This window comes from Hibiscus syriacus, unplaced genomic scaffold (genome assembly GCF_006381635.1).
Source record: "Hibiscus syriacus cultivar Baekdansim isolate YM2019G1 unplaced genomic scaffold, ASM638163v2 tig00111835_pilon, whole genome shotgun sequence".
NCBI lineage: Eukaryota > Viridiplantae > Streptophyta > Magnoliopsida > Malvales > Malvaceae > Hibiscus > Hibiscus syriacus.
Window position 1 is genome coordinate 112,979 of NW_024063193.1, and position 25,684 is coordinate 138,662.

The window sequence follows — 25,684 nt, forward strand, 5'->3', positions numbered from 1 at the left end:
CATCGATGCACCCCTTAGTGTATCAATGCACCTTCAAAATTGGTCTTATTGCATCTGTACCCATTCATAGTGTATCGATGCACATGTCCATAATAAACTGGTTTCACCCGAAAATCATCTACACTTCACCCAAATTTTCATGTATACAACCCTTATTTTGCTACTAAACTCATCTATAACAACTTTAACTAATTTCTATCATTCCAACACTTTATAATCTCCCATATTCCATCCAAATTCTTAAGGCTAAAAATCATCCCAAATTTTCTATGTTATCCAAACTTATTTCTAACACTTATAACTTATTATTCTCATAGATGACAAGTCAAATTCAACCTTCAAATTCATTTAAACACCCTTATTCAAAATTTCACTTTGAAACTCATTCTCTTTAATCTTCCATAACTTGCAAATCTTTGAGTTTCTATGACCTTTTTCATCCCCATCATCTTTCCTAAAGCTTCATGAATCAAAACCATGCTTGAATTTAAAGGATTAACCAAAAGAAAATCAACTCACCTAGGCTTGGGTTTCACGTTAGAGAAGAAGAAGAAGATGATGATGAAGAAAGAAGAGAAAAGAGTAATTTGGAAACTTGATTTCCCAAATTATGATTCACATGGGTTTATAAAATACCCACTATCATTATTTTATTCCTTTCTTTGTTCAATGACCTTTTTGCCCCTTTCCTTCTCTTTCATTTATTAATTCATCATATACCAAATACTTCAATTAAATCCTTAAATTTCTCAATTTATCTAATTTGGTCATTGAAATTTTAAATTTTCACACTTTGGTCACTAACCCGATATTGAGGATGTTACACGGAGAATTGAGTGAGGGGAAAAGTCAGTAGTCTCAGCTGCTTAATGATTTCATCAGATGATAAGTTGAATTCATGATGAGCCATGCCCATGCTTTGGTTCTGCAGTCATCTTTCTGGTGCCCAACATTCATGCCTATCACGAACATGAATATGGAAATATGATCTTTTCAAGAACCCTTCAAATACATGAAAAAATATTAGATAAACTCGTGTCTGATATTTGATACACACAATCAAATCAAAGTATCACATAATGTACTTGATAATAAAATCGATTTGAAGTTTAGAAACATTAACTATGTAGTACATGGACTAACTATTATCACCTCAAACATCAGAGTGAATGATGTACTGCAAAAAGTATTTGCATATACCTCTTCTATGAACAACACATGCAATACCTCACAAAGAAGAGGTTAGGAAGAGAAATAGAATATAAAAAAAATATATGCCTTTATAAGATATATTTAGCAATTGATTTAGAAAAACATCTAATGTTTTCTCAATATGACCATCTGATTCAGTTACTGATAAGGTGTTCTCCATCAGTATGTAGTCTGTCCCGACATTGTGAAACTGGTAAGCCGTTTGACAGCAGCCCAGTCTCTCATCTGATAATAAAAATTAGAATTAATAAAATAAATAATAAGAGTTCAAACAATAACCCGAAACCCTATTAGCTCAGTTGGTTAGACTATCGAGTTAATAATGCGAAGATCACGTGTTCGAGACCTACTTGAGCCAAACATTATTCTGTTATTAACCTTTAAAGAAACGGTGTCGTTTTACTTGAGCCAAACATTATTCTGTTATTGGAATAAGCCCTTCAATTTTGTCACTTTCCTTAGAAAAGCCAACACTTTTTTTACATTCAAGTAAACCTATGAAATTTAGTTGATACCCAAATAAGCCCCTTAAACTTTATCACTTCATTTAAATCCTTATACACTTTTATTGATAACCAAATAAGCCCTTATACACTTCAATTGATAACCAAATGAACCCTTAATCTATTGTGTAAAAAGTAAGCTACTTGGATGTGAAAAATATGAAATAATGTTCAAAGGCTTATTTGGATGTAAAAAGTATATAATGAGTTAAATAAAGTTGGATATGTTTGTCCACCCCACCACGAATTATATCCATCGAATTGTTGCTATCCAATTAAACCCAACCCCTCACATACACACGTGTGTCAGTGTTCCATCTAACGGTTCAAACTCACTCTGTCGCACCAAGCCAACCACATCTCCACCATCCAAACTACAACCAAAGTCCCCCACCCCCTTACGTTAAGAACAGCAAAAAACAACTCTTATGGAACACTAGTCCCCCAACAAGATAGGCACACAAGTCTTAACCACCCAATTCCTTTTTCTTCTTCTTCACGATGAAATAAATGTTAGCCACCGGCGACTATCCCACCAACCGAATCCCGCAACCGGAACCAATTGTATCCGAGACAACAATGACACCAAGAGTCCTCACCATAATCTCCTCGGTCTTAGAAAAGCTAGTGGCCACCAACAATCAATTGGTCTAGTAGGATGAGGCACTAGGTCCCTTAAGCAAGGCCAGAGGTTCGAATCCTGGCGTTTACGAATGTAGCAAACTGGATTGGTAGGGTCACCCTAGGCTCCGCAGTACCCGATATGAATTAGTCGGTCAATAGATTGGATACCAGTGATTAATTAAAAAAAACTAGTATCCCCAAATGACCGGCTTGTCAATGTCTTAACCGAGCAGCCGGACGGGTTGAACTCGAACGCCACTGGACATAGTACATCGGCTCTCCTAGGGAAAAGCTTGCATGCGTTTGATGGCGTTAGGGCTCCCGATATAAGCATACCGAATTACTTGGAGAGGATTTATAAGTACACAAATTTTAGTGCTTTGTGTTGGGATACGTTTATATAGACAGGTTGGCACATAAACATCCAGATTCGCCCCTCGTATCGTTGAATGTGCATAGATTTATTGTTACTTGTGTCATGGTTGCTGATAAGGTTCTCGATGACGTGTAAGTATTCCTCTTTTTTAAAACTTGGTGTTCCTTTAAGGAATTACAAATGATTCTTGGTAATGTTTCGGGCACTACAACAATGGGTTCTATGCTCGGGTGGGAGGAGTGACCAATGCTGAACTGAACCGACCAGAAATGGAATTGCTTTTCCTTTTGGATTTCGGAGTGGTGGTTGGCTCTCGAGTTTTCGAGACCTATTGCTTCCACTTAGATCAAGAGATGTTGATTAATGGTGCTGGTCGGGAAATCGGAAGGGGGATATGCCCCATTGCCCTCGATGATATCATCAACGATATAGGTTGATTGTTTCTCTATTTCTAGCCATGGAGTCACCCCCAATTCTTCCATCACTCAAGTCCCCTTCTTCCTATAATTACATTTGTATTTGTATGAGTTATTTAGTAATAAAATAAAATGTTATTTTTATTGAAAGATTTGAGTTCGAGTAATTATTTTTATACGATGTGTGTGCTATTGATCAATAGATTAAAAAAATTATATACTATTTTATTTTATTTTAAATAAAGTATACTATTTTGTAATCATTCTAAAGTATTAAAGCAAAATTTTGTATGTATCATGTATAATCATACTTTGATCTAAATATTTTTCAATTAAATAAAAATGTAGTTATTTACATTACATATTCTCGTATTATGTCAAGAGTGTTGGTGCAAATGATTGAGATTCAAAAACTTGAGCTTGTAAGGCCAAATTCAAATCCTACCACCATCACTCTTAATGGACAATATGTAAATTTTTATGTAAATCTCAATTGAGTTTTATGTATACTCTAGCCCTGGGGTTTAGGATATCCAAATTGAACCCTAAACTTTTGAATATTTTAATTAAATATCCAAATTATAACTTTCATTTTAAATTAATCCTCAAACTTTTAAATATTTCAATTTCATCCCAAATTATGATCCTTATTCTAAATTGGTGTCTAAACTTTTGAAACACTGTTTATTTATGCTAATCACATACCACTAAAATTTGAGAATAATGTGGGCGGGATTTTTTTTTTTGAGAAATAGGGGTTTTTGAAAATTATTTTGGGGTTTAGGATATTTGTTATAGTGTACATGAAACTCGTCACACATGGGTGACGAGTTCAATAAAATATATTAAAAAATAAAATTTGTTATATGAACTAGAGTAAAATTTTATGGAACTCGTCATCCCTCGTGATAAGTTTCAATTTTTAATATATTTTATGAACTCGTCACCCCATCGTGACTAGATCCATGTGCACTAGCAAATGGCCTAGATTCCAAAATAATGCTCAAACACCCATAGTTTTCAAATTTCCCCGCCCACCCCATATAACCATTGAAACCAATCACATCCATGTTAATAAAATCGTTAGGTCAAAATATATTATTATATTTTTGAGAAAAATGTTAAGTTATGGTTGAAACTAATATTTTAATGAATTTGGGGATGAAATAAGGTGATTCAAAAGTTTGAGGATTAATTTAGAATGAGTAATAATTTGGGATGAATCTAAAATGTTCAAAAGTTTTAGGATTAATTTGGAATGAGAGTCGGTGTTTAGGGATGAAATTAGAATAGTCATAAATATGAAAACCAATTTAGAATGAGAGTGATAATTTGAGGATGTGTGATACAATCAACTTTATTAGTTAAGAAGGAAAAGAAAAGGCTTAATAATAAAATAAGTGTCCAAACTATACATATTTTCACGAATAAGTGCCTAAAGTATTTTTTGAACCATCCAGGTGCCTAATGTTACAAACGTTACCCATTTAGGTGCCCGAACTATTAACGACGTTAATTTCTCCCGTTAAGTGACACGTGTCATAATTTGGTGATTTTGATTTTTTTTAAAAAATATTATTATATTAATAAAAAAACCTAAATTCTCTTAAATTATAAAATAGCCCTCAAATCCCCAAATTCTCCAAATCCTAATCTTAATCCATCGTTTCCACCCTTTCCAACCACGACCACCGCCGCCGACATAATCCCTGCCATCGTCCTAGTCATACGTCATTGTATTTGTCGTTGATTGGCCGTAGGAATCATGTGGCATCACGATTTTCAACCTAGGGTTCAAGGGGTATAAAACATCGATTCGTCGTCGATCGGTCACGATTTCATATGGGTTTTGATTTTCAGAAGGAGGTGAGGTAGGGTGGAGCTTCGTCGACGAGAAAGGGCGGTAGACGGTGTGGGTTTAGGGGTTGAACTGAAGATTTTTAAAGTTTGGGTTTATTTCGATTTCTACGTTTTATTTTTAATATATATATATAATTTTATTTTTTAAATTTTATACAAAAATTTTAAAATTATCAGATTATGACACGTATAACTTAACGAGAGAAAATTAACACAATTGACAACCCAAACTCTTAAAATGATAACGTTTATAATATAAACACCTAGATGCGTCGAAAAATACTTTAGACACATATTTACAAAAACATATATAGTTTAGACACTTATTTTATCCTTAAGCCAAAAGGAAATTAACAACAAAAAGGAAAAAGGGGGAAAATCGAATCTCTCCGGTACTAGCCTGACCTTTTACCTTACCAGATATCCATAGTAGACGCAAAAAAAGAAGAAATCTTTATTTACAGAGCGAAAGTGGTGAATTTCTCATTTTATATATTTGAGTGATTTAATCAAATGGTGTTGAGGTGCTGAGATTCTGAAAAAAAAAGCTTCCTCTCGCTCGCAACAAGAACAGCTTTTGCTCGATCCAGCGGCGTTGTCGTTTACTATCCACTGGCCATGGCAGAGCCATCTTCGTCTTTGTCGTCATCCAAGGACGAGCTGATTCAGCTCATCAAGCGTCTAGGAACTTATCTCGCCCTCAAGATGTCAAATCCTTTCTCGATCTCGTTACACAAACTGGTTCCTTCTCTCTCTTGAATTCTTTTCTCTCGTCTTTTTGCGAATCCGATGCGACCTTTTTTGTTTCTTGAAAACTATATTTTATTCTTCTTTTTTCATAATTAGTTCTATGATTTAGGTATTTATTGGTGATTTTAGCGGAATATTGATTTTGATTATTGATTTTTGTTCGAAAATCTGTCTACTGAAGAAAATTATAATATTCGAGAAATTAATCTTATTGCAGCTTTGAATTCTAGTATTTTAGATAAATTAATGACTTCTACTGGTTTACTATGTGATAATTGTTATGGACAATAAATGGTGTTGATTCGTCTTCAATGCGAGCTTCTTTCTTGACGTTATTGATTTTTGAGCTTTACTGCTATAGGAAGAATTAAAATGCTATATTGAGGTGAAAAGCACCTCAAATCCGTTGTGTTGTCATTGCAGAAGGTACTTCAAAATGATGGTCTTAAGAAGGCATGCACTCCTGTCTGCTATTGAATCAAGAAATGATTTTTTTTTTCTTTTTTTAGCTAGGGGCATCCGCGGTTTTAGAGCTTCCCTTACTTTTATCCTTCATTTTCAGTTCAATGTATATGAAGCTATTATATTCTTTGGGGCAATGTTTCCGATGGTGATGTGTATGTTCTTACCATGTCCATATTGGCATCAGGATCCACGATCTGTTGGGGCTATTGCAGGGCTTGCTGTTGCAATTATCTTTACCTATAGATTGATGAGGTCACCTGCAGCACCCCCAAGAAGGCTACCAAAACGTCAAAACCCATCAACTAGTAGCTCTTCTCTCAATACCCAGTCAAATGCAACATTGACGCGATCTGGAGTTTGTTCACCTTCAGAGGATTTAAGAGCACAAAATGTTGCTGATGAATTCTTCCAGCCAGTAAAGGTACGAATTGACCTCTTTCTACTGCGTTTTGATATGTTTTTTACTCTCTCCGATTCTAATTTGCATCTCTCTTTTTCCTCTTTGCAGCCAACACTAGGGCAAATAATTAGGCAGAAACTAAGTGAAGGTAGAAAGGTAACCTACATATACTCCTTAACTTAGTCCTTAATGGTAATACAATGAGAAAACATTTGGTATTTATTTTATTTGTGTCTTTTTTTTCTGGAAGTTGGATTCTTTGATATGTTCCTAGACTATGGACAGAGTTAGAAATGAGGATTTTTTTTTTGTTCATTCAAACATATTGGTTGCTTTGTTTAGGATTTTTTGATGCGATAACCATTCTCCTTTGGTACCGATTAACAACTGGAAAGAACTTGAAATTCTACTCTTATTCTTTCAAAGAGGACTTTTTACAGGTCTTCTAACTGTGATTGTAGGTGTCATTTTAATCTAAGTTTTTTTCTTTGAAAAATTTTGGTCTCTATGCTTGTAGTTCTGTAAATTGGCCGGGTTAACTGAACGGCTTTTATAGCAATCTCATACAATCCCTGGATCCTCTTTGAGGGATTTTTCGTTTCTTGTATTGGATTTCATTGTCGCTATCAATTGTTTAAATGAGTCTGTCACCTTATCTGTTCTATTCACTGGAGTCTTTGTCAGAATAACTTGCTAAAGTAAATGTGAAAATAATACCAAGATTCATCATATTCCATATATTCACTGCTTACAATTAACTTGTTTTAGTCAATTTTTTAACTGAAGCTATCACAGAATATTGCTATTGTAAATCTAGAAATCTGCCTACACCTTGAATGTGCACCTGAGACTTTTGTGACATGCTTGATTATTTCTGACAGCCATTACCTGGTATTGTCATAACAAGCTTTTGTACTACTATGTGGCAGAATTTGTTGAATTGATTCTGTGCCGTTAGTTTAGTCTTTGCATACTAATACATGAGCTAGTTAACCTCACACATAAGTACTGGTAACTTCTACTGAACTTTGTCAGATGCTACGTAACCTTCTAGTTTTATCAAGCTGCATAAGTACTTTAGTCGCTCCATACTAAGTACCTCTAGACTTTCATACTTAAGTTGTGGCCATGTTGGTATTAATCCATATGCTATTTTATCAAGCCATTGCTCTGGGCCTTTTTTAAGGTCTTTGTCTAACTTTAATGGTGTGACAACTTATTGGAGTAGGTAACATGCCGTCTGGTTGGAGTTATCCTTGAGGAAAGCAGTCCAGAGGAGCTGCAGGTGGTAATATTTTCTGTGAGCTTTATGCTTTTAGCTTTATCTGTATATTGTTAATTTGATTTGTCTAATTTTGGATAGAAACAAGCAACAGTGAGGTCCTCTGTGTTGGATGTGCTATTGGAGATAACCAAATTTTGCGATCTTTATCTCATGGAGAGAGTTATTGATGATGGAAGTGAAGTGAGTTCAAACCTTCTTCTATTGTATTAATTTATGCTAATTTGTCAATGCTTAAACTTCCTTAAATGTATTTTATGACATATTAGGTGTTTGAAGGTTTTGATAGGCATATTCTTCTAATTACAAGCGAATTTTCCTCCTCCTTTTGCTTTTCTTTGTGTGTGTGCGCGCGCTCGAGTGTGGCATTGCATGTGCAGTATTCCTCCTTATTTGTTGCTGGCTGTAGTATTTTCTCATAGTGGTGCTCACATTAGGCTACTAGCAGATTTTCATATCATGTGTTTTACCTGGTGACTAACATTGTGGAAATTTGTGTCTATAGAAAAATGTGCTTCTGGCCTTGGAAAATGCTGGAATTTTCACCTCTGGTGGTTTGGTTAAGGACAAGGTCTGTAATTGTGATTTGTGACTATTTTGATTGTGTAGTAATTTTTCTTAGATCTAGATATATCAAATCGATATGATCGCGGGTTGGGGGGGGAGGTTCTTATGTCTGGACTGTGAAATCTGGTGCCTGCTATAAAAAATTAGAATGCAAACTAATCGATTATTCTTTCTTTGCTAATTTCAGAAATTTAGTGTTATATCTTCTTGTGTTTGGTAATATGTTTAATATTTTTACTTTCCCTGAAATGAATCTGCAGGTTCTCTTTTGCAGCACAGAAAATGGACGGTCATCTTTTGTTCGGCAACTAGAACCGGATTGGCATATTGACACAAATCCCGAAATACTTTCTCAGTTAGCTGTATAATTTTTTCCCGCCATAATCTCCGACATAGTTATTCAATCAGCACTTAGAATATTCTGATATTAGATTTCTGAATGTATTCTTGTCACGATGCATATGTTCTGATATTAGATTCCGGAGTCATTATTGTCACAATGCCAATGATTTTGAGACTTCTTTTCTTCTTCTTTGCAGAGGTTCATCAAATATCAACTCCATATTTCTCCTGTCAGATCTGAAAGGACTGCAGCAAATGTCTTCAGCTCTCCATCCTTGGAGTACTTCTTCGGATGCGCTTGACTGTCTTGAACTGGTAAAAAGATGCAAATATGTTTTAAAGTTGTTGTTCACTACCCTTTGGTCCCTTTTCCGTTACAGCCCGTCCCGATGTTTTCTTTTTCTAGGCACCCTTGTGCCGATATGTCGAGTCTTTTAGGAAAACATTTGTGAAATAGGGTTCAACATTCGAACTTGTTATCAATTAATGTTTGTAATCTTGATAGCCGAAGGATATGCAATGCAATCTTAAAGAATAAATTTGTTGCTTCACCTTTCTCTTTTCATTTTGTTTTACAGTCTGATTTTCTCATAAAATAATCAGAGTACTGAAGTAAAGGCAATTAGAGGGATATTTAGATAAAACTCATAACTCGAAAGAATCCGTAATTTAGTTTAATTGATTCCTATAATCATTTTTAAGATGCAGTGTTTAATCGAATCAAATTCATTACATATAATGTTGGTAAACTACAGATCAGTCAATTACTAATTCATTACAAACATGACAACTTTTAATACGCTTATATTTTTCATTTAAGTACCTAAAGTATTTTTTTGGTTAAAATAAGTATCTAAAGTTATATTTTTGGTCAAAATAGGTATCAAAGTATTTTATGTTAAAATAGGTGCTTAAACTATTCAAACTTTTTCATTTAAGTTCTAAAAAAGTTTAAGTACTTGGATGAAAAAATTGAATATTTTAGATATCTATTTTGACTAAAAAGATAATTTTAGATACATATCTATTTGGCATATTTGGAAGCAGCGCAACTCCTTTGTTTTTCAAAGATAATATGTTGAAGAATTGTCAACGTGGTACAAATAGCCAACTTAAGCAAAGATGGCTCCCTCCCAACATTGGCTGTGAAGATCAATACGGATGGGGCGGTTCAACATCAAACAATGGTGGCAGTTGATGAAGGCCTTTTCGTGATAGTTATGGTGGCTGGTTCTTTGAGTTTCATAGGAATATCGGTCGTTGCACAATTTATAATGCCGAGCTCTGTGCGGTCCTCGACGGCCTCTCTCTTGCTTGGAGTAATGGGTTCAGAAACATTGAAGTAGAGATTGACAGCAGTGAGGTAGTGAAAAACATTGTCGGCTAAGTCACAAATTTGTGAATCTACCATCGTTCCGCGCATCCGCTACTTCCTTAGACCAATTCCAGCGCATCATTGAAGTGGTTGCAATCTCCATTTTGGAGATGAATTTTAACTTCAATCCATCGTCATTTTAATACTGGATTGTGACGACACCTACAGTTGCATGCTACAATTGGCGTTGCACTGTAGCTGCGCTACATATATTTTGTTTTGTTATTTTTATGATTTTTAGTTTTTGTTATTTTTTTACTTTCTTTTGTTATTTTCTTTTTCTTTTCTTTTTTTGTTATATTATTTTCTCTTATTCTATCTTTTATGATTTTTATTGTAATTTCTACACAATAAAATAAAAATTAAATATAATATAATAAATTCAAGTAGATTAAATTGCAAGATAGATAAAAATACATTGAAATTAGATAAATAAATATATTAATTTTTTGAAACATAAAAACTACAACAAATATAAAAACATAGAAAATACTAATAAAACTCGAACAACATTTTAACCAACAAACCAAATACAACAATTTAACTAATAACCAGACAGACTCCCTCCACTCCCTCCAAGATCATCAAAGTTCATTCCAAACATATCTAATTCAGAGAATTAAAATATATAATTATGTAACTTATGTTTTTTCACATTATTATTATGAATTATAATTTTCTTATTTATTTGTATTTTCGCAATGTTATTTATGAATGTTTTATTTATGTTTTTTTATCTTGATATTTATTAGAAATGTATATGTTTTATTTTATATTTGTAAAAGTAATATTTAAATCCTTATATATTGTGAATAAAGTAGAGTTGGTGGTAATGTAAAGATAGTATTGGAGATGAATTACTGTTTCATCTTTAACGTAGAGATAGAGATATTGTAGAGTAGAGATGAAGACTGGAGATGACCTTAGCCAACAATGGAGCGTTAATTTAATCATCCATATAAGGCGGGATGTCAATGCCACGATTGATAACCTTGCTCATATGGGAACTAATGGCCCCCTGTATCTCGTGATATATCAACATCCACCGAGAGAAATCCATCTCCAGCTACTTCCTTAAAGCTGGAGATGAGGGCTGGAGATGGCCTTAGCCAGCAATGGAGCGTTAATTTCATCATCCATATAAGGCGGGATGTCAATGCCTCGATTGATAGCCTTGCTCATCTGGGAACTAATGGCCCCCTGTATCTCGTGATATATCAACATCCACCGAGAGAAATCCATCTCTCTCTACAAGTTGACCGTCCTGCTATGGGTGGAAGTTTAACCTACGGCTAGTGTAGTGGTTTTCTTTGTAACAAAAAAAAAAAAAAAGTGTTCTGACTCAAGCCGAGAAACTCATATCATACTCTGATTATCAGATCTCCGAAATTTTTATATCTCGTAGTTGTACATTCCATGATGTTCTTGAATCGTAGAAGGAAACCCTTGATTAATGCACCGTCAACTTCATATCCTCTGCTCTTCCACTTCAACAAAATATTTAAACTTCTCAAACATATTCTCTTGATACTCTCTTTTAATTTCCCTTTATCTCATATTCTTCCACCCCAAAACCCCTTTCCCACTCGTCGTACCCGCTACACAACGTTCATCCACGCGACGCCATCAGCTCCTGTCCTCCATCGCTTCCTCATCCAACTCTTTCCCCTGTTGGAGCTCCTACATTCACCTCTGGTACACTTCACGCGACACCTGCATCGTCTCTTTCCTCGATCGACCGTTATCCTCTTCTGTTGTCGTGTCCTGCGATACTAGTTCGTTCCCTTACACATTCAAGACCGGTCTCCATTCATCTATTCGCGTGGCGCGTGTGGTCAAAGAAGCGGTTGAACGTAACGAAACAGGGATCAGGTGATTCGTGTTCGGGGACGACGACACTGTTTTCGTGTTGATAATTTTGGTCAAAGTGCTTTCGAGATATGATAATGACAAGAGGTATTACGTCGGGGGCAATTCGGAGAGTTACGAGCAAAATGTGAAGTACTCTTTCGACATGGCGTTCGGCGGGGGAGGGTTTGCTATCAATTACTCCTTGGGAAAGGTTTTAGCTAGGGTTTTGGACTATTGTCTGATGAGGTACGGTCACTTGTACGGAAGCAATTCTAGGATATGGGCCTGTTTGGTTAAGCTTGGCGTAGGTTTGACTCATGAACCTGGCTTCCATCAGGTACTTCAGCTGCTACGAACCCCCTTCCTGTTCTAACACGACTTTGCTTTGAGCCCGTGTGACTATACATGAAAGAAAATCTTAGTTAATTAAAGAGGTCGAAAGCCGAGTAGCATATTGGTTTTATGTTTTTACCGATTTTATGCAGTTTGGGTTCCTTCCATGGATTTAAATAGAGACGGTGATTATTCAATGACTCGACCTAAAATTTTTTTAGTTACGACTTTATTTTATAACTCAAATTTTATTTGAAATAATTGTAAATGTTTATAATGTTATAATATACTGTTTGATTCCAATATAAAGGTTTTTATAACTATATGTTATATATTTCTTCATATTCTATTAATTATTAAACATTTCGAGTTATTCAAATTCTATTTTATAATTCAACTTGAATATGAAATGTTTTCGAATTATGCTAATCTTTTCCTTTTTAAATTTCATCTATTCAAAATACTTGTAAAATCACGCATAATTTTCAGTAGACATACCAAACCATTTTTACATCATAAATTCAGTCTTTCAAATTTTCTAAATTGTTACTATAGATTCAAATAACCATTTTACATTTGATTTTCAGTACGACACGACCAATTTTTGTATCATGGATATTCAATTCTCAATCTAAACTAGATGTTGAACTCTAATTGATATGCTACTTAGTTTGTAGTATCGTTAAAATTATGATGTTTAGTTTGCAGTATGTTAAAATTTTATCCAATGCTATCAGATCCAAACAAAGACGGTGCTATCAATGCTGATCATTTGAGAAAAATTGAGTCTATTGTGAATGACCAAATAAAATCCGAGTTAGATGTATATTCAAAGGAGGCAACGCTTGCTGAAACCAAGCGTATCAATGGTTTGAGAGCTGTCTTTGGAGAAGTAACCTTAAGCATTTTCTTCATTATGGCTTTCTAATTTGCCTTTGCTCGTTCCTTTGAAAAGTTATGTTACAATTGTTTCCAATGCAGGTGTCTCCTGATCCAATTAGAGTTGTGGCCATTGGTAAAAAAGTGAAGGACATCCTTGTTGATCCAGAAAACAAAGAATGGTCATCAATTTCATCAGAACTCTGTGGAGGTTAGTGTTGAATAATAGGGTAAAGAAAACAAAAAGGAAACAAGAATTTTAACGAGGATCAGCAATGTGCTTACGTACTCAGTGCCTTAGGCGGCGCTTGTTTTTCATTCAATGTCTCATAGGTTTATGTTACATCTCCTTTTATAATAAATAAACCTTGGTACATATTTACAAAAATAACCTTGTACCATACCGCGGGAAGAGCTCGTAACCCCCATTACGAGACTTTCTCTGTAAGGACAGATGATGTTCTCTCACTCCGCTCCATCCTCTTTACCGGTATATTTATGAGCCACACCTAACAAATCTCCACCTTGGTGAATATCATACCCCTTAGGAAACATTCAATGTGGGTTGGGTTATCTTACTTCTTTAACAACTCAAAACACTCAATAAGTTCAAGCAATGCATGAACTTGTCTGTCGTAACTGGCTTAGTGAACATATCAGCAGCATTCTCATCAATATGTACCTTCTGAAACAAAATCTCTCCAGATGCAACCAACTCCCTGATCTTGTGAAACCTTAAATCAATATGCTTAGTTCTAGCACGATATATCTGATTCTTAGCCAAGTGAATAATACTTTGATTGTCACAAACCAATTGAACTCCATCTTGCTGAACACCCAACTCCTTCACTAAACCAGTAAGCCATAAAGCTTCTTTTGCATCTTCAGCCGCTGCCATGTATTCAGCTTCAGTTGTAGATAATGCCACAACAAATTGAACAGTAGACTTCCAACAAATAGACCCTCCACCAAAAGTAAAGACATACCATGTCGTAGATCTTCTATTATCTAAGTCACCCACATAGTATGAATCCACATATCCTACAACCAAAGGATTATCCCGCTGACTACCAAAAACAATTCCATGTCCCACAGTACCCTTTAAGTAACTAAAGATCCGCTTGACTGCTTCCCAATGTTGCTTACCAGGTTTAGACATGTACTTACAAACTTGACTAACAACATGAGCTAAATCAGGATGAGCACATACCATTGCATATATCAAGTAGCCAACAACATTAGAATATGAAACCTTTTCCATATCTTCAGCTTCCTTATCTGTCTTAGGACACTGTTCTGATGAGAGCTTAAAGTGATTCGCCAATGGAGTGCTCACTGGTTTTGCGTTGCTCATCGCAAACCTTTCTAGCATTTTCTCAACATAACCCTGTTGAGATAGCCACAGTTTCCTTTAGTCTCTGTCCCTGTAAATTTCCATTCCAAGAATTTTCTTTGCAACACCTAAATCTTTCATATCAAATTCCTGACTCAATAAAGTTTTCAAACCGATAACATCATCCATGTTCTTCACAACAATTAACATATCATCAACATACAGTAACAGAAAAATAAAAAAACCATCATCAAGGCTCTTAACATAGACACAACAATCATACTCACATCGCTTGTAGCCAATCTTGATCATATAGGAGTCAAACCGTTTGTACCATTATCTTGGAGACTGTTTCAACCCATACAAAGATTTCTTCAATCTACAAACTAAATGCTCGTTTCCAGGTTAAGTGAAACCTTCAGGCTGCTGCATGTAGATCTGCTTCTCTAAATCACCATGGAAAAAAGCAGTTTTAACATCCATTTGCTCTAAATGCAAATCCCAACTAGCCACCAATGCAAGTACTGCTCGGATTGAAGTGTGCCTGACCACATGGGAAAAAATTTCATCATAATCAACTCATTTCTGCTGTGAAAACCCCTTTGTTACCAAACGAGCCTTGAACTTCTCCCTCTCTTTTTCTGTTACTGCTGGTTTCTTCTTATACACACATTTGCAACCAATAGGATTCTTACCCTCAGGAAGGTGAACTAACTCCCATGTACGATTATAATTCAAAGACTCCATCTCCTCAACCATGGCAGCCATCAACTTGTCGTTTTCCTGACTATTAACAACATCATGAAAAGTAATCGGATCATCACTGGTAATAGTAAGTGAAAAAGAGACCAAGTCTTCAAAACCCAATCTGTTCGGAGGCTTTATATTTGTCTGTCTCACCCTGTCTCTGGTTAGATTATAATCCTGCAAATAATCCGTAGCGAAACCACCAGAAGTCGGTTGAGAAGTTTCTATTTTCTCATCTGGAAATTGCTTGAAATCCACCACTGTCGTGTCTTTCTTCTGCTGCAACATGGGTTTTCATCAAAAATATCTCTATTGATCACAATTTTCTTCGCAACAGGATCCCAGAACTTGAATCCTTTGACACCTTTCTTGTAACCCAGAAAAAGGCACTCCTTCAATTTTGCATCAAGTTTGGATCTCTCATCAGTAGGTACATGCACATAAGCAGGACAACCAAAAATCCGTAAGTGATCAAAAGTAACATCATGACCAGTCTATACCTCTTCTATAACTTTCCCAACTAATGATGCCCTTGGCGATCTATTGATAAGATAACACACCACGTTAACGGCCTCATCCCAAAAGTGTTTGGGAAGTCTCACATTCAATCGCAAACATCTGGCTCTTTCATTCAACGACATGTTCATCCATTCCGCAACACCATTCTATTGTGGTGTCTTGCACACTGTAAAATGCCTCTTAATCCCATGCTCCTTACAGAAGTTTAGAAACTCTAAATCTGTGTACTCCGTACCATTATCAGACCACAAACACTTGATTTTTTTGTCCTGTTTGGTTTTCTACCTCAGCTTTCCATAGCTTGAACTTCGCAAAATCGTCAGACTTCTCTTTCAAAAAATACACCCAAACTTTCCATGAAAAATCGTCAATAAAACTAACATAATACCTAGATCCACCCAAAGACGATGTCGTGGAAGGCCCCCAAACATCAGAATGCACATAATAAAGAATCCCTTCATTTGTGTGCTTCCCAGTCTTGAAACGAACTTTAGTTTGTTTACCAAGAACAAAATACTTGCAAAAATCGAGCTTACAAATTTTAACACCATGCAAAAGATTTCTTTTATGTAATTCAACCATACCACGTTCACTAAGATGAGCAAGACGCATATGCCACAGTTTGGTAGTATCATCACAGGACTCAACAGAATGAACTCCACCTACAATGGTACTCCCTAACAATCTGTAAATATTCCCTGCAGTCATCTTTACTTTCATCACAGTCAAAGCTCCTTTAACAATATGAATAGTTTCCCTATCCTCATTAGCCTTAGGGATAAAACCATTCTTGTGCAAAGTGCCCAAAGAAATCAAATTCTTCTTCAAATATGGGATATGTCGAACACCACACAACGTCCGAACAGAACCATCATACATTTTAATTCTGACATCACCAATACCAACAATATTGCAATATCGATCATCACCCAAATAAACAGAACCATAATTAACCGACATGTATGTCGAAAACCATTCCTTATTTGGCGTGATGTGATAAGAACATCCAAAATCAAGAATCCAAGCATCCGTCAATTGAGTCATTGAAATAGCATATCACCCTCACTGCAATCAGAATTGTCATCCTCGACCACATTTACAGACTTGGATGAGTCATCACGTTTCTCATCAGTCTATTTTTTCAACTTCGGATAGTCTCGCTTCATATGTCCCGCCTCCTTGCACTTATAATAGTGAATTGTCTTCTTATCCCTAGATTCGGACCTGAGATTTTGCTTCCCATACCCTACCTTCTCTAGCTTCCGTCCACGGTCTTGATTACCCTTGACATATAAGCTATCAGCTTGAGAGCTTTCCCCTACATTCTGCTTCCGCTGGTTGTGAGCCAACAAGGCTGCAGTAATCTCATTTACTTTGATAGTCTGTTTCCCATATGTAAGAGTAGTTACCATGTGTTCGTAAGAGGGAGTCAATGAACACAACATAATCATCGCTTTATCTTTATCCTCAATTTTTACAACAAGCCGAGCCAAATCAGAAACGATTTGATTGAAGACATTCTCATGTTGTTCCAAATCATGATCATCCTGCATCTTCAGCCCATATAGCCACTGCTTTAGATACAGTTTAGTCATTAAGGATTTGGACATAAACTAACTTTCCAACTTCTTCCAAATTTCATCTGGAGACGATAGATGCATGATATGATACATGACCTCTTCTGCCAAACATAATCGTATGGTTCCTGCCACTCACTGCTGCCATTCTTCCCAATCTTCCTCCTCCATCGACGCCAGCTTTGTAGGTCACAAAACCTTCAGGATCCCTTGTTGCGCCAACAGATCCTTCACCCTTGTTTTCCATAATCCGAAGTTACCCTGACCATCAAATTTCGCAACTTCGAATTTGGCTCCTGACATCTGATACCAATTGTTGAATAATCGGGTAAAGAAAACAGAAAGAAAACATGAATTTTAACGAGGTTCAAGAATGTGCTTATGTCCTCGGTGCATGCGTTAGTTTTTCATTCAATGTCTCATTGGTTTAGGTTACATCTCCTTTTATAATAAATAAACCCTGGTACATATTTAAAAAAATAACCCTATATCATACTGCAGGGCTGTGCCCCCACACCCCAACCCACATAATCATAACCCCCATCACGAGACTTTCTTTGTAAGGACAGATGATGTTCGTTCACTCCGCTCCATCATCTTTACCGATATATTTATGAGCCATACCTAACAGTTAGTTTCTTCATTTCAATGAATTCAATAGAAGCCTTGTTATGAATTTTGTGTTGAAGCAGTTCTTCAAGGATTTTGTTATAGGTACGCACATAACAAATACATGGGAGGAAAAGGCATTTGCTCTTTTATCTGAGGAGGGAATTGCCAAAGGAGTTCGAAGGATAACTGCTATCACTACTGAGAGTACTTTGAAGGCAATGGAATAGGGTGGCCAGCTTTTGAAGGAAGTAGATGATGCATACAAGATGAAAGTAAGCCTGTTGGAGAAGGTTTATATTCTTACTTAGGCTATAAGACTTCAATTCGTGGACGTTCTTGTTATAAATGCCTTATAGTTTATTGTTTTCATTTTTAGTAGTTACTTTGCTCTAAACTGTTCTGCTTCAAGGTGATTCAGATGGTTTCTGTCTTTATGAATCTTAAATGTTGTTCTCTCAAGTCATGTTTCTTGGATATTTACTTCCCAACTTTTGTTAAAATACTATTTTCTCCTTATATGCAGTGAAATTTGTATTGGTTCTTCAGGTATCGGCTTAGTGGATATACATCTACTTGAGTACACATAATAGGCAATATTATGCTCATCTTTTATATAAAACCTACCTAAACTTTGATAGTGGATAAAATGCTTGGTTTCTTATTTTTTTTTTTTTTTTCTTTTGAGGGTTATATCATACAATTTAAGAGGCCCTTATCCATTTAAACAAAAAAACATTGTAGGAGTATATTACTATATTTGCCTTCCTCTTTTCTTTTTTTCCACTCCTGCCTTGTTGAAAATTTTCTTTTCATCTTCACAGAAAGTGGCTTCTCTAAAAACTAGTGTGAATTCTGTATCAATTCCTGCTGCCCAGAAGGCTGATATTAGGGCCAAAATTGCACTACTTCAGGTATCACAGCTATCTATGATCAATATAATATTTTGCAATTTTATTATCACCTATGTTGCCTGGCTCAACATTTTCCAAAACGCCCTCAATTTACACCTACATTAGATACTTTAAAGCAAAGATGAGGACATGGAAGCTCTTTTTTTATCTCAGTTATGTGGTCTTAGATCTTTTAAATTGGTTTGTTTTATCATAATCAATTGTTAAAGGCAAAAAAAAAAGATTGCCTAGCAAAATATGTAGAAAGTTGTCGCCACAGCAACTGAATTGGCTAAAGTTGCTGCCAAAGAGGGAAAGAATTTCTAAGTCACTCGTATTGATGTCGGTTTAGACCCAGCTGCTCTTCGTGAAGTAGTTTCAAAGTCATTCAATAGAAGGTTTCAAACTATGGCATCTTAAATTTAGGAGGTAATCCCAAGTCAGGTACTAAGCTCAATTCCATTGCACCTGCCTCTTGGGAATTACGTCCTCCCATCTCTTTGAGAAAATCCTTACACCAATCTTTCAAGTGTTCAGGTATCTCATTTCTGGTTCTTTCCAATTTATCAAGGTATGGTACCATATGCTCATTTGGATCAGTTTGAGGATCATTTGCTATTACTTGGGTTTTAGCGACAGAGGATACAACAGGGTTTTAAGTGTAATAATGAATCTCAGAGCGGCGGGGAGTGGAGTACATTCAACAGTTTCTATCGGTGGTGCAACTGGCTATTTCCTAGTCTCAATCTTTATTGCAGTTAACCTTGAGATGATTTGTTCAACCATATTGGATTGGTTTTGTATGATGCTGTCTACGACAGACTTCTGATTCTATTATATTTTTGTTTCCCACTCCTATTGTATTTTCATTAAATTTTCTTGCATCCCTTTATTAATTTGTTCAAGTTTTGCCTCTATTCTCTTGCTTTGAGTGTTGTGTCAATGGGTCATTTTTTCAACCAATATCTTCTGTCACAATCATCAATAAATTAATTTTTAATATTTTTTAACCATGAATGCATGTAATGAATTAATGAATGTATGTATGTTTATGTAAGTGAAAAATGTTAATGCAAAAAGGTATTTATTGATAATAATGAATATCATAGGACTAGTTTCATTGGATTCAAAAAGTTTCAAATAGTACAAAGTATTCTGATTACAAATAAGGCCTAGCCTTCATATTCAGTTCTATAATCTCGTTAATAAGTTATGTGACCTTCTTCCCATAGTCAGATATTGGGCTGGTATGATCCAAAATGATTTCGGCCCCATTAGCCATATCTTTTGTGTAGCGGGCTACCTCTCTCATTGATAACTTTATAAAAAGGCTACTTTTAAGGCATTTTTAACTTAAGTTATTGTTATTGATTGTCTAAAGGCTCATATAGGTTATTTTAGGTGCATGTAGTTTCATATAGTCGTATTTTGGTGGCTTTGTTTTGCCATTGCATTTTACTTTGCGAAGGTGCTATATGATGAGAAAGGTATGGCTATTTAGTGATGTGTTGGAAACAAAGAGCATAAAGCGAGCAGAGAAGAATGCCACCACATCACAAGTTGCTGAAGCAGAATATAATGCCTTGGCATCCTATTCTGTTAAGTTCTTAGATTAGAGATAGTATATAACATATTTTGTAAACTCCATCAAACAAGTAAGACATTAGAAGACTAAATCAGCTTAAAAGATAAGTTTTAAGTTTCCTAAGTGATTTACCACCATTTATTCCCGTAGAAGCTTCCCGTGTGAGGATTATCAAGTTATTTCATTTATTTTGTGTTTTACTATTCTGCATTGCTTTGACATTTTCACCTATTTAGAATATAAACATCTCCATTGCCACGACATCACATTTGTTCACTGATTCATATTTCTTCACCATCATTCCAACCTACATTCACGATTCCTTTACCTAGGCATCATCAGTGTAAATATCATTGTTATACTTAGATAATTTAGTGTATTGCTAAGTCAAAAGTCATAAACTCCACCAATCCCTAGGGATGATACCTATTCATCATTATAATACTTTTGCGATTGTGTATACTTGAACATTAATTACGTATAATTTTATAGTATTCACAACACGCAACAAGTTTTTGGCGCAATTACCTAGGATTGACAACATGAAGTTAATTAGTTTTCCATAGCATTTTATTTTGCTTCTTTATTTTTTAGTATAGGTTACTTGATATTTTTACTTTATCTTTTTCAAGCTTACTTGGTGTATTACATGAGGACATTCTGGAGAGTCATTGATACCAATTGGACCTGAAATCGAAAGACTCTTTAGAAAAAGGAGACATGATCAATGTGTTAAAGGAAATATGAATTGGATTGGAAACCAATGCATTGGTTAAGAGGAGGATCATGATACCGAGGCAATTCCCAATGCCGAGTTTACTGATAGGCCTTGTGTTATTTGTGACCATCTGAATCCTATATTGGATGACTTGAATCCTGAGATTGTGGCACCTGAAATTTAGGGAGTCTATTTTGAGCTCAAACCAATTATGCTCATTATGTTGAATTCTATAGGTCAATTTGGAGGCATGCCAAATGAATATGTCAGTCAACATATTTACAATTTCTTGGAGGTTTGTGATTCTTTCCGCCAACAAGGAGTGTAAGAGGATGTGTTGAAGTTAAAGATATTTCCTTACTTTTTGCGTGATTGATCTAGGGCTTGGTTGAGTGGTGTTTTATCTTGCTCGATGGAGTCATGGGTTGATATTTGTAAAAGATTTTCATTGCGCTATAACCACCAAACATGAACACTTAGCTGAGAAATGGCATAACATCATTTCGTTAGGCTGAAGACATTCCATGTATGAATGCTGGGATCGTTATAAGAGTTTGCTTCGTAAATGCTCTAATCATGGTTTTAAAGACGGACCCAAGTAGTAATGCTTTATAATAGAGTTAATGCACCCACAAGGATGATGCTTGATGCCTCGGTAAATGAGACATTGCTTGAAAAATCACCTACTGAGGCATTTTCTATTCTTGATCGGATTGCTAACAACCATTATTAGTTTCCTTATACAAGGCATGAAACTGGGAGAAAAGCACCTGGGGCATTCGAGTTAGATTCTAAGGACTTTGTATTCGCTCAACTCTCAGCTATCACTAATAAGTTGAAGAATCTACAATGCCCGACTGAAGTGAAGGAAGTAAAAATAGCTAGTTTGGCATGTCTATTATGCCATGGTAATCACCACGAGAATGAATCACCGACTAATCATGAGTCCGTCAACTATGAAGTCACTTACAACTGAGGTAATAACAATCTCTACTCCAATACCTATAATCCAGTGTGTCATCAACTCCTTAACCTCTCATGAGGAAATCAAGGAGCCCTTAATGCTATTCAACCTACTCTCTAGAAAAATTTCACTAAACCTCAAGGCTACCAAAATACTATGCCATGGAATAATACTAACAAGAGAGCCTCATCTTCATCTAATACAAGTTCTTTAGAGTCCATAAATCAAAACTTCATAGCTACTGCTAAGACAATGCTGCAAGACCAAACTACATCAATGAAAAATCAAGAAGCTTTACTTCATAGTTAAGGTGCCTTACTTCAAAGCCATATCTCATCTCTAAGAGCTTTGGAAGGTCAAGTTGGTCAGATTGACATGGCATTGCAAGAGCGTCAACAAGGACATTTTCCAAGTGATACTAAAGTCACTAAATCTCATGGAAAAGAACAATGAAATGTATTAACTCTTAGGAGTTGTACTCAGATTAACCAATAAGTCAAGTTTGGGGAAAACAACAGGATGACTCTACCCCCACCTTCGAACAAGCTAAAACTAAGTTACAAGATGAAATTATTGTCGAGAAGGATAAGGATAAGGGTTATACTAGTGAACCTGCTAAGGTACCAAATACATATGCCAAGGCAAAAACGATTTCTACTCCTGCAATTGAGGAAGTTAGACCCCCATCGCCCTTCCTCTAAAGATTGAAAAAGCACAATGATGAAGTCTAATTCAAGAAGTTTGCTGACATTCTTGATCAGTTTTATATTAATGTACCTCTTTAGGTAGCCATCGAGCAAATGCCTACTTATGCCAAGTTTATTAATGAGATTTGTACCAAGAAGATGAGAGTTGAGAAGTTTGAGACAGTTACCACATCAAAAGAATATTGCTCCGCATTGAGCAAGCTGCCATCAAAGCAAAAAGATCTGCCAGTTTCATTATTCCATGTTCTAAAGGAGCTACATTTGTTGGAAATGCACTATGTGACATTGGTTCAAGTGTGAACTTAATGCCAAAATCTATATTCTTGAAGCTTGGTATGGGAAATACCAGACCTACCTCTGTGATTCTACAACTTGTCGACTGATCCCATGTTCTTACTAAATGGAGAGTCGAGGATGTCATAATGAGGGTTGACAAATTTGTATTCCCAGTCGACTTTCTTATTCTTGATTGTGAAGTTGATGCCAATGCGCCCATTATCTTGGGTAAGCCTTTCTTAGCCACTGGTTGTATTTTAATTGATAGTGAAAAGGGTAAACTCACCATGAGAGTGGCTGAACAGTGTGTGACTGTCAATGTTTTTTCTACTCTCAAGTATGTTGTTGAATCAGAAGAACACCAATGCATTTTTGAAGTGAATTCATTAATTTAAAAGAAAGTCTAACAATTTTGCCCAAGCAATTTCATTCAACTAGTAGATTATAAACGTCTTATTATTGAGGAAAACATAGAGGAGCATGACGAATTGCCATATAGAGATGAGCAATCTAGCTTACTGCTAACTAGACCAGATATGCACTTTGAACCCCTTGATTTTGATGAGTTTGTTCCTCCTAAGTCATCATCAGAGCATGCACCTACCCCTTTTGTCAAGATATCTTAAATATTCTTATTTGGGTAGTGATAATACTTTACCTATGATTATTTCCACTGGTTTTACTCCTAACCAAAACCAAAACTTGTAAAGTGTTTTGTCACAGCAGAAGAAAGTACTTGGATAGATGATGGCTGATTTGAAGGGGATTAGTACCACTATTTGCATGCATAAGATTCTACTGGAATAATGTCATGGCAACTTTATAGAGACACAATGAAGACTCAACCCAATAATGAAGAAAGTGATGATGAAATAAATAATTAAATGGTTTGATGCTGGAGTGATTTACCCCGTATCTAATAGCTCATGGGTAAGCCCTGTCTAGGGTGTCCTCAAGAAGGGTAACACAACTGTGGTGACTAATAGGAGAATCATATATTTCCCACGTACATTGTCACATGATGGATTATATACATGGACTATCGTAGCTCAACAAAGCTACAAAGAATAACTGATGAGTGTTCAGAATCGTTAATCTTTACTCGTTATTTCTTCGATTTGTGGATTTATTACTGCTGATTTGGTCGTGTTATGCGTGTTTTCGTCCAGGTCCTTACTTTCCAAAATTAGTGACAAAATGGGTGTATTCTGCATTTGTTTTATTATTTGGTCACGACCGGAGACATGGGTATGACTCTAGGCACGACGCGGTCTAACGTGACAGTTTCTAGAAAGTCCAGTTAGCAACGGTTTCTAGAAGACCTCCTCAGCACGCCTTCTAGAAGATGGACGAGCAGAGTTGCATTAGGAGACTAGTTTAAAGTTTGAATTTAGAAAAATAATTATCTGTAGGATTATTTTATTTTAATTTATTTGTTTATCCTTAGGCTTTGAGAGGCTATAAATATCCTCTTGGGGTAAGCCTAAACTCATCACTAAAATTACAATCTTCTTTTCTCTCTAGTTTTATTAAAGCTTTCTCTTTTTACTTTTTAAGTTTTCATTTTTCTTTTATTTTCAAGCTTTGATTTTAATATGCTCAGTCTGACTTTTTTCATGCTTAGCTAATTTTTCATAAGCCGAGAGCTGAAGCGATAACTTAATTCCAACGGGAGAATTGAAACATGCCCTTAATATCTTCGGAATATCTCTCTCAATCTCTGCGCTTATTTTTCAAAATCAAAATTATTTTCAAAATAAAAAATAGACTTTGGTATAGATTGTTGTTGTGATTAAACGTGTGAGATGAAGATTTGGCTTATAGAAATCACATTCGATATCCTGGGAACACACTTGGAGAATAGCTTCGCCAAGAGGGATTTGAGATTGGAATTGACGGTTATAGAAGCAACAATCCGAGTCGGTCGCCACGAACTTAAACGGTAATGATCTAGTCGGAATCAAAGATTACCTTGGGTATTCAGTATACAAAATAGACCCACGGGGATTGCCCTTGTAGACAAAGTAACCAACGTGAATCTCGAAGGGAAAATCTAATTCGATGATCTAAAAGAACATGAGTCAAAGCAAAGCTTGAGGCTATTTTTACTATATCCATTTTACAATCTTCACTCTCCTATTTTTTTTTACTTTAATTATCTTTATTTATTTAATCTCTTTTTACCATTTGATTTCATTTACCAAACCCCCCATTTACTACTTTCACGCCTGGTATAACCAAATCAAACAAAAATTTAGAATTTTTTAAGTCCCTGTGGATTCGACCCTTACTTCTCTATAGTACGATTTTTCTTTATTTATTAATCGAGAAGAAGGAATTTTGTTTGACATCAAAATGACAGTTGTCAAATTGACACCGTTGCTGGGGACTTCGCCAAAGTTACTAATTTTTTGTTTGCTTTTGATTTATGACCAGACTAATTCGAGCGCATTAGTGGAGTACGACCCAGAGATCAAAGCCAAAGCTAGGACACTACATGCAAAGACGCTTCGTGAAAGAA

General features: G+C 35.7%; 1 protein-coding gene and 1 pseudogene across 3 annotated transcripts; both read left to right on the forward strand.

Annotated features, from left to right (window-relative positions):
• The first annotated feature begins 5,379 nt into the window (after nt 1-5,379).
• On the forward strand, nt 5,380-13,661 carry LOC120171722 (peroxisome biogenesis protein 22-like). Of its 3 annotated transcripts, none has more exons than XM_039179379.1 (8): nt 5,380-5,732; nt 6,391-6,627; nt 6,715-6,762; nt 7,835-7,891; nt 7,970-8,071; nt 8,394-8,459; nt 8,716-8,817; nt 8,995-9,348. In XM_039179379.1, exons 1-8 carry the CDS (start codon nt 5,610-5,612, stop codon nt 9,097-9,099), a joined length of 840 nt encoding a protein of 279 aa, XP_039035310.1. In that variant the 5' UTR covers nt 5,380-5,609; the 3' UTR covers nt 9,100-9,348. The 3 variants fall into 3 exon arrangements, with proteins under 3 accessions (XP_039035310.1, XP_039035309.1, XP_039035306.1); XM_039179378.1 differs by lacking the exon at nt 5,380-5,732 and adding an exon at nt 13,651-13,661 and having other exon boundaries at nt 6,266-6,627; nt 8,995-9,112; XM_039179375.1 differs by lacking the exon at nt 5,380-5,732 and having other exon boundaries at nt 6,266-6,627; nt 8,995-9,112; nt 9,178-9,348.
• LOC120171691 lies at nt 13,059-19,039 on the forward strand (annotated as a pseudogene).
• The last annotated feature ends 6,645 nt before the right edge of the window (nt 19,040-25,684 follow it).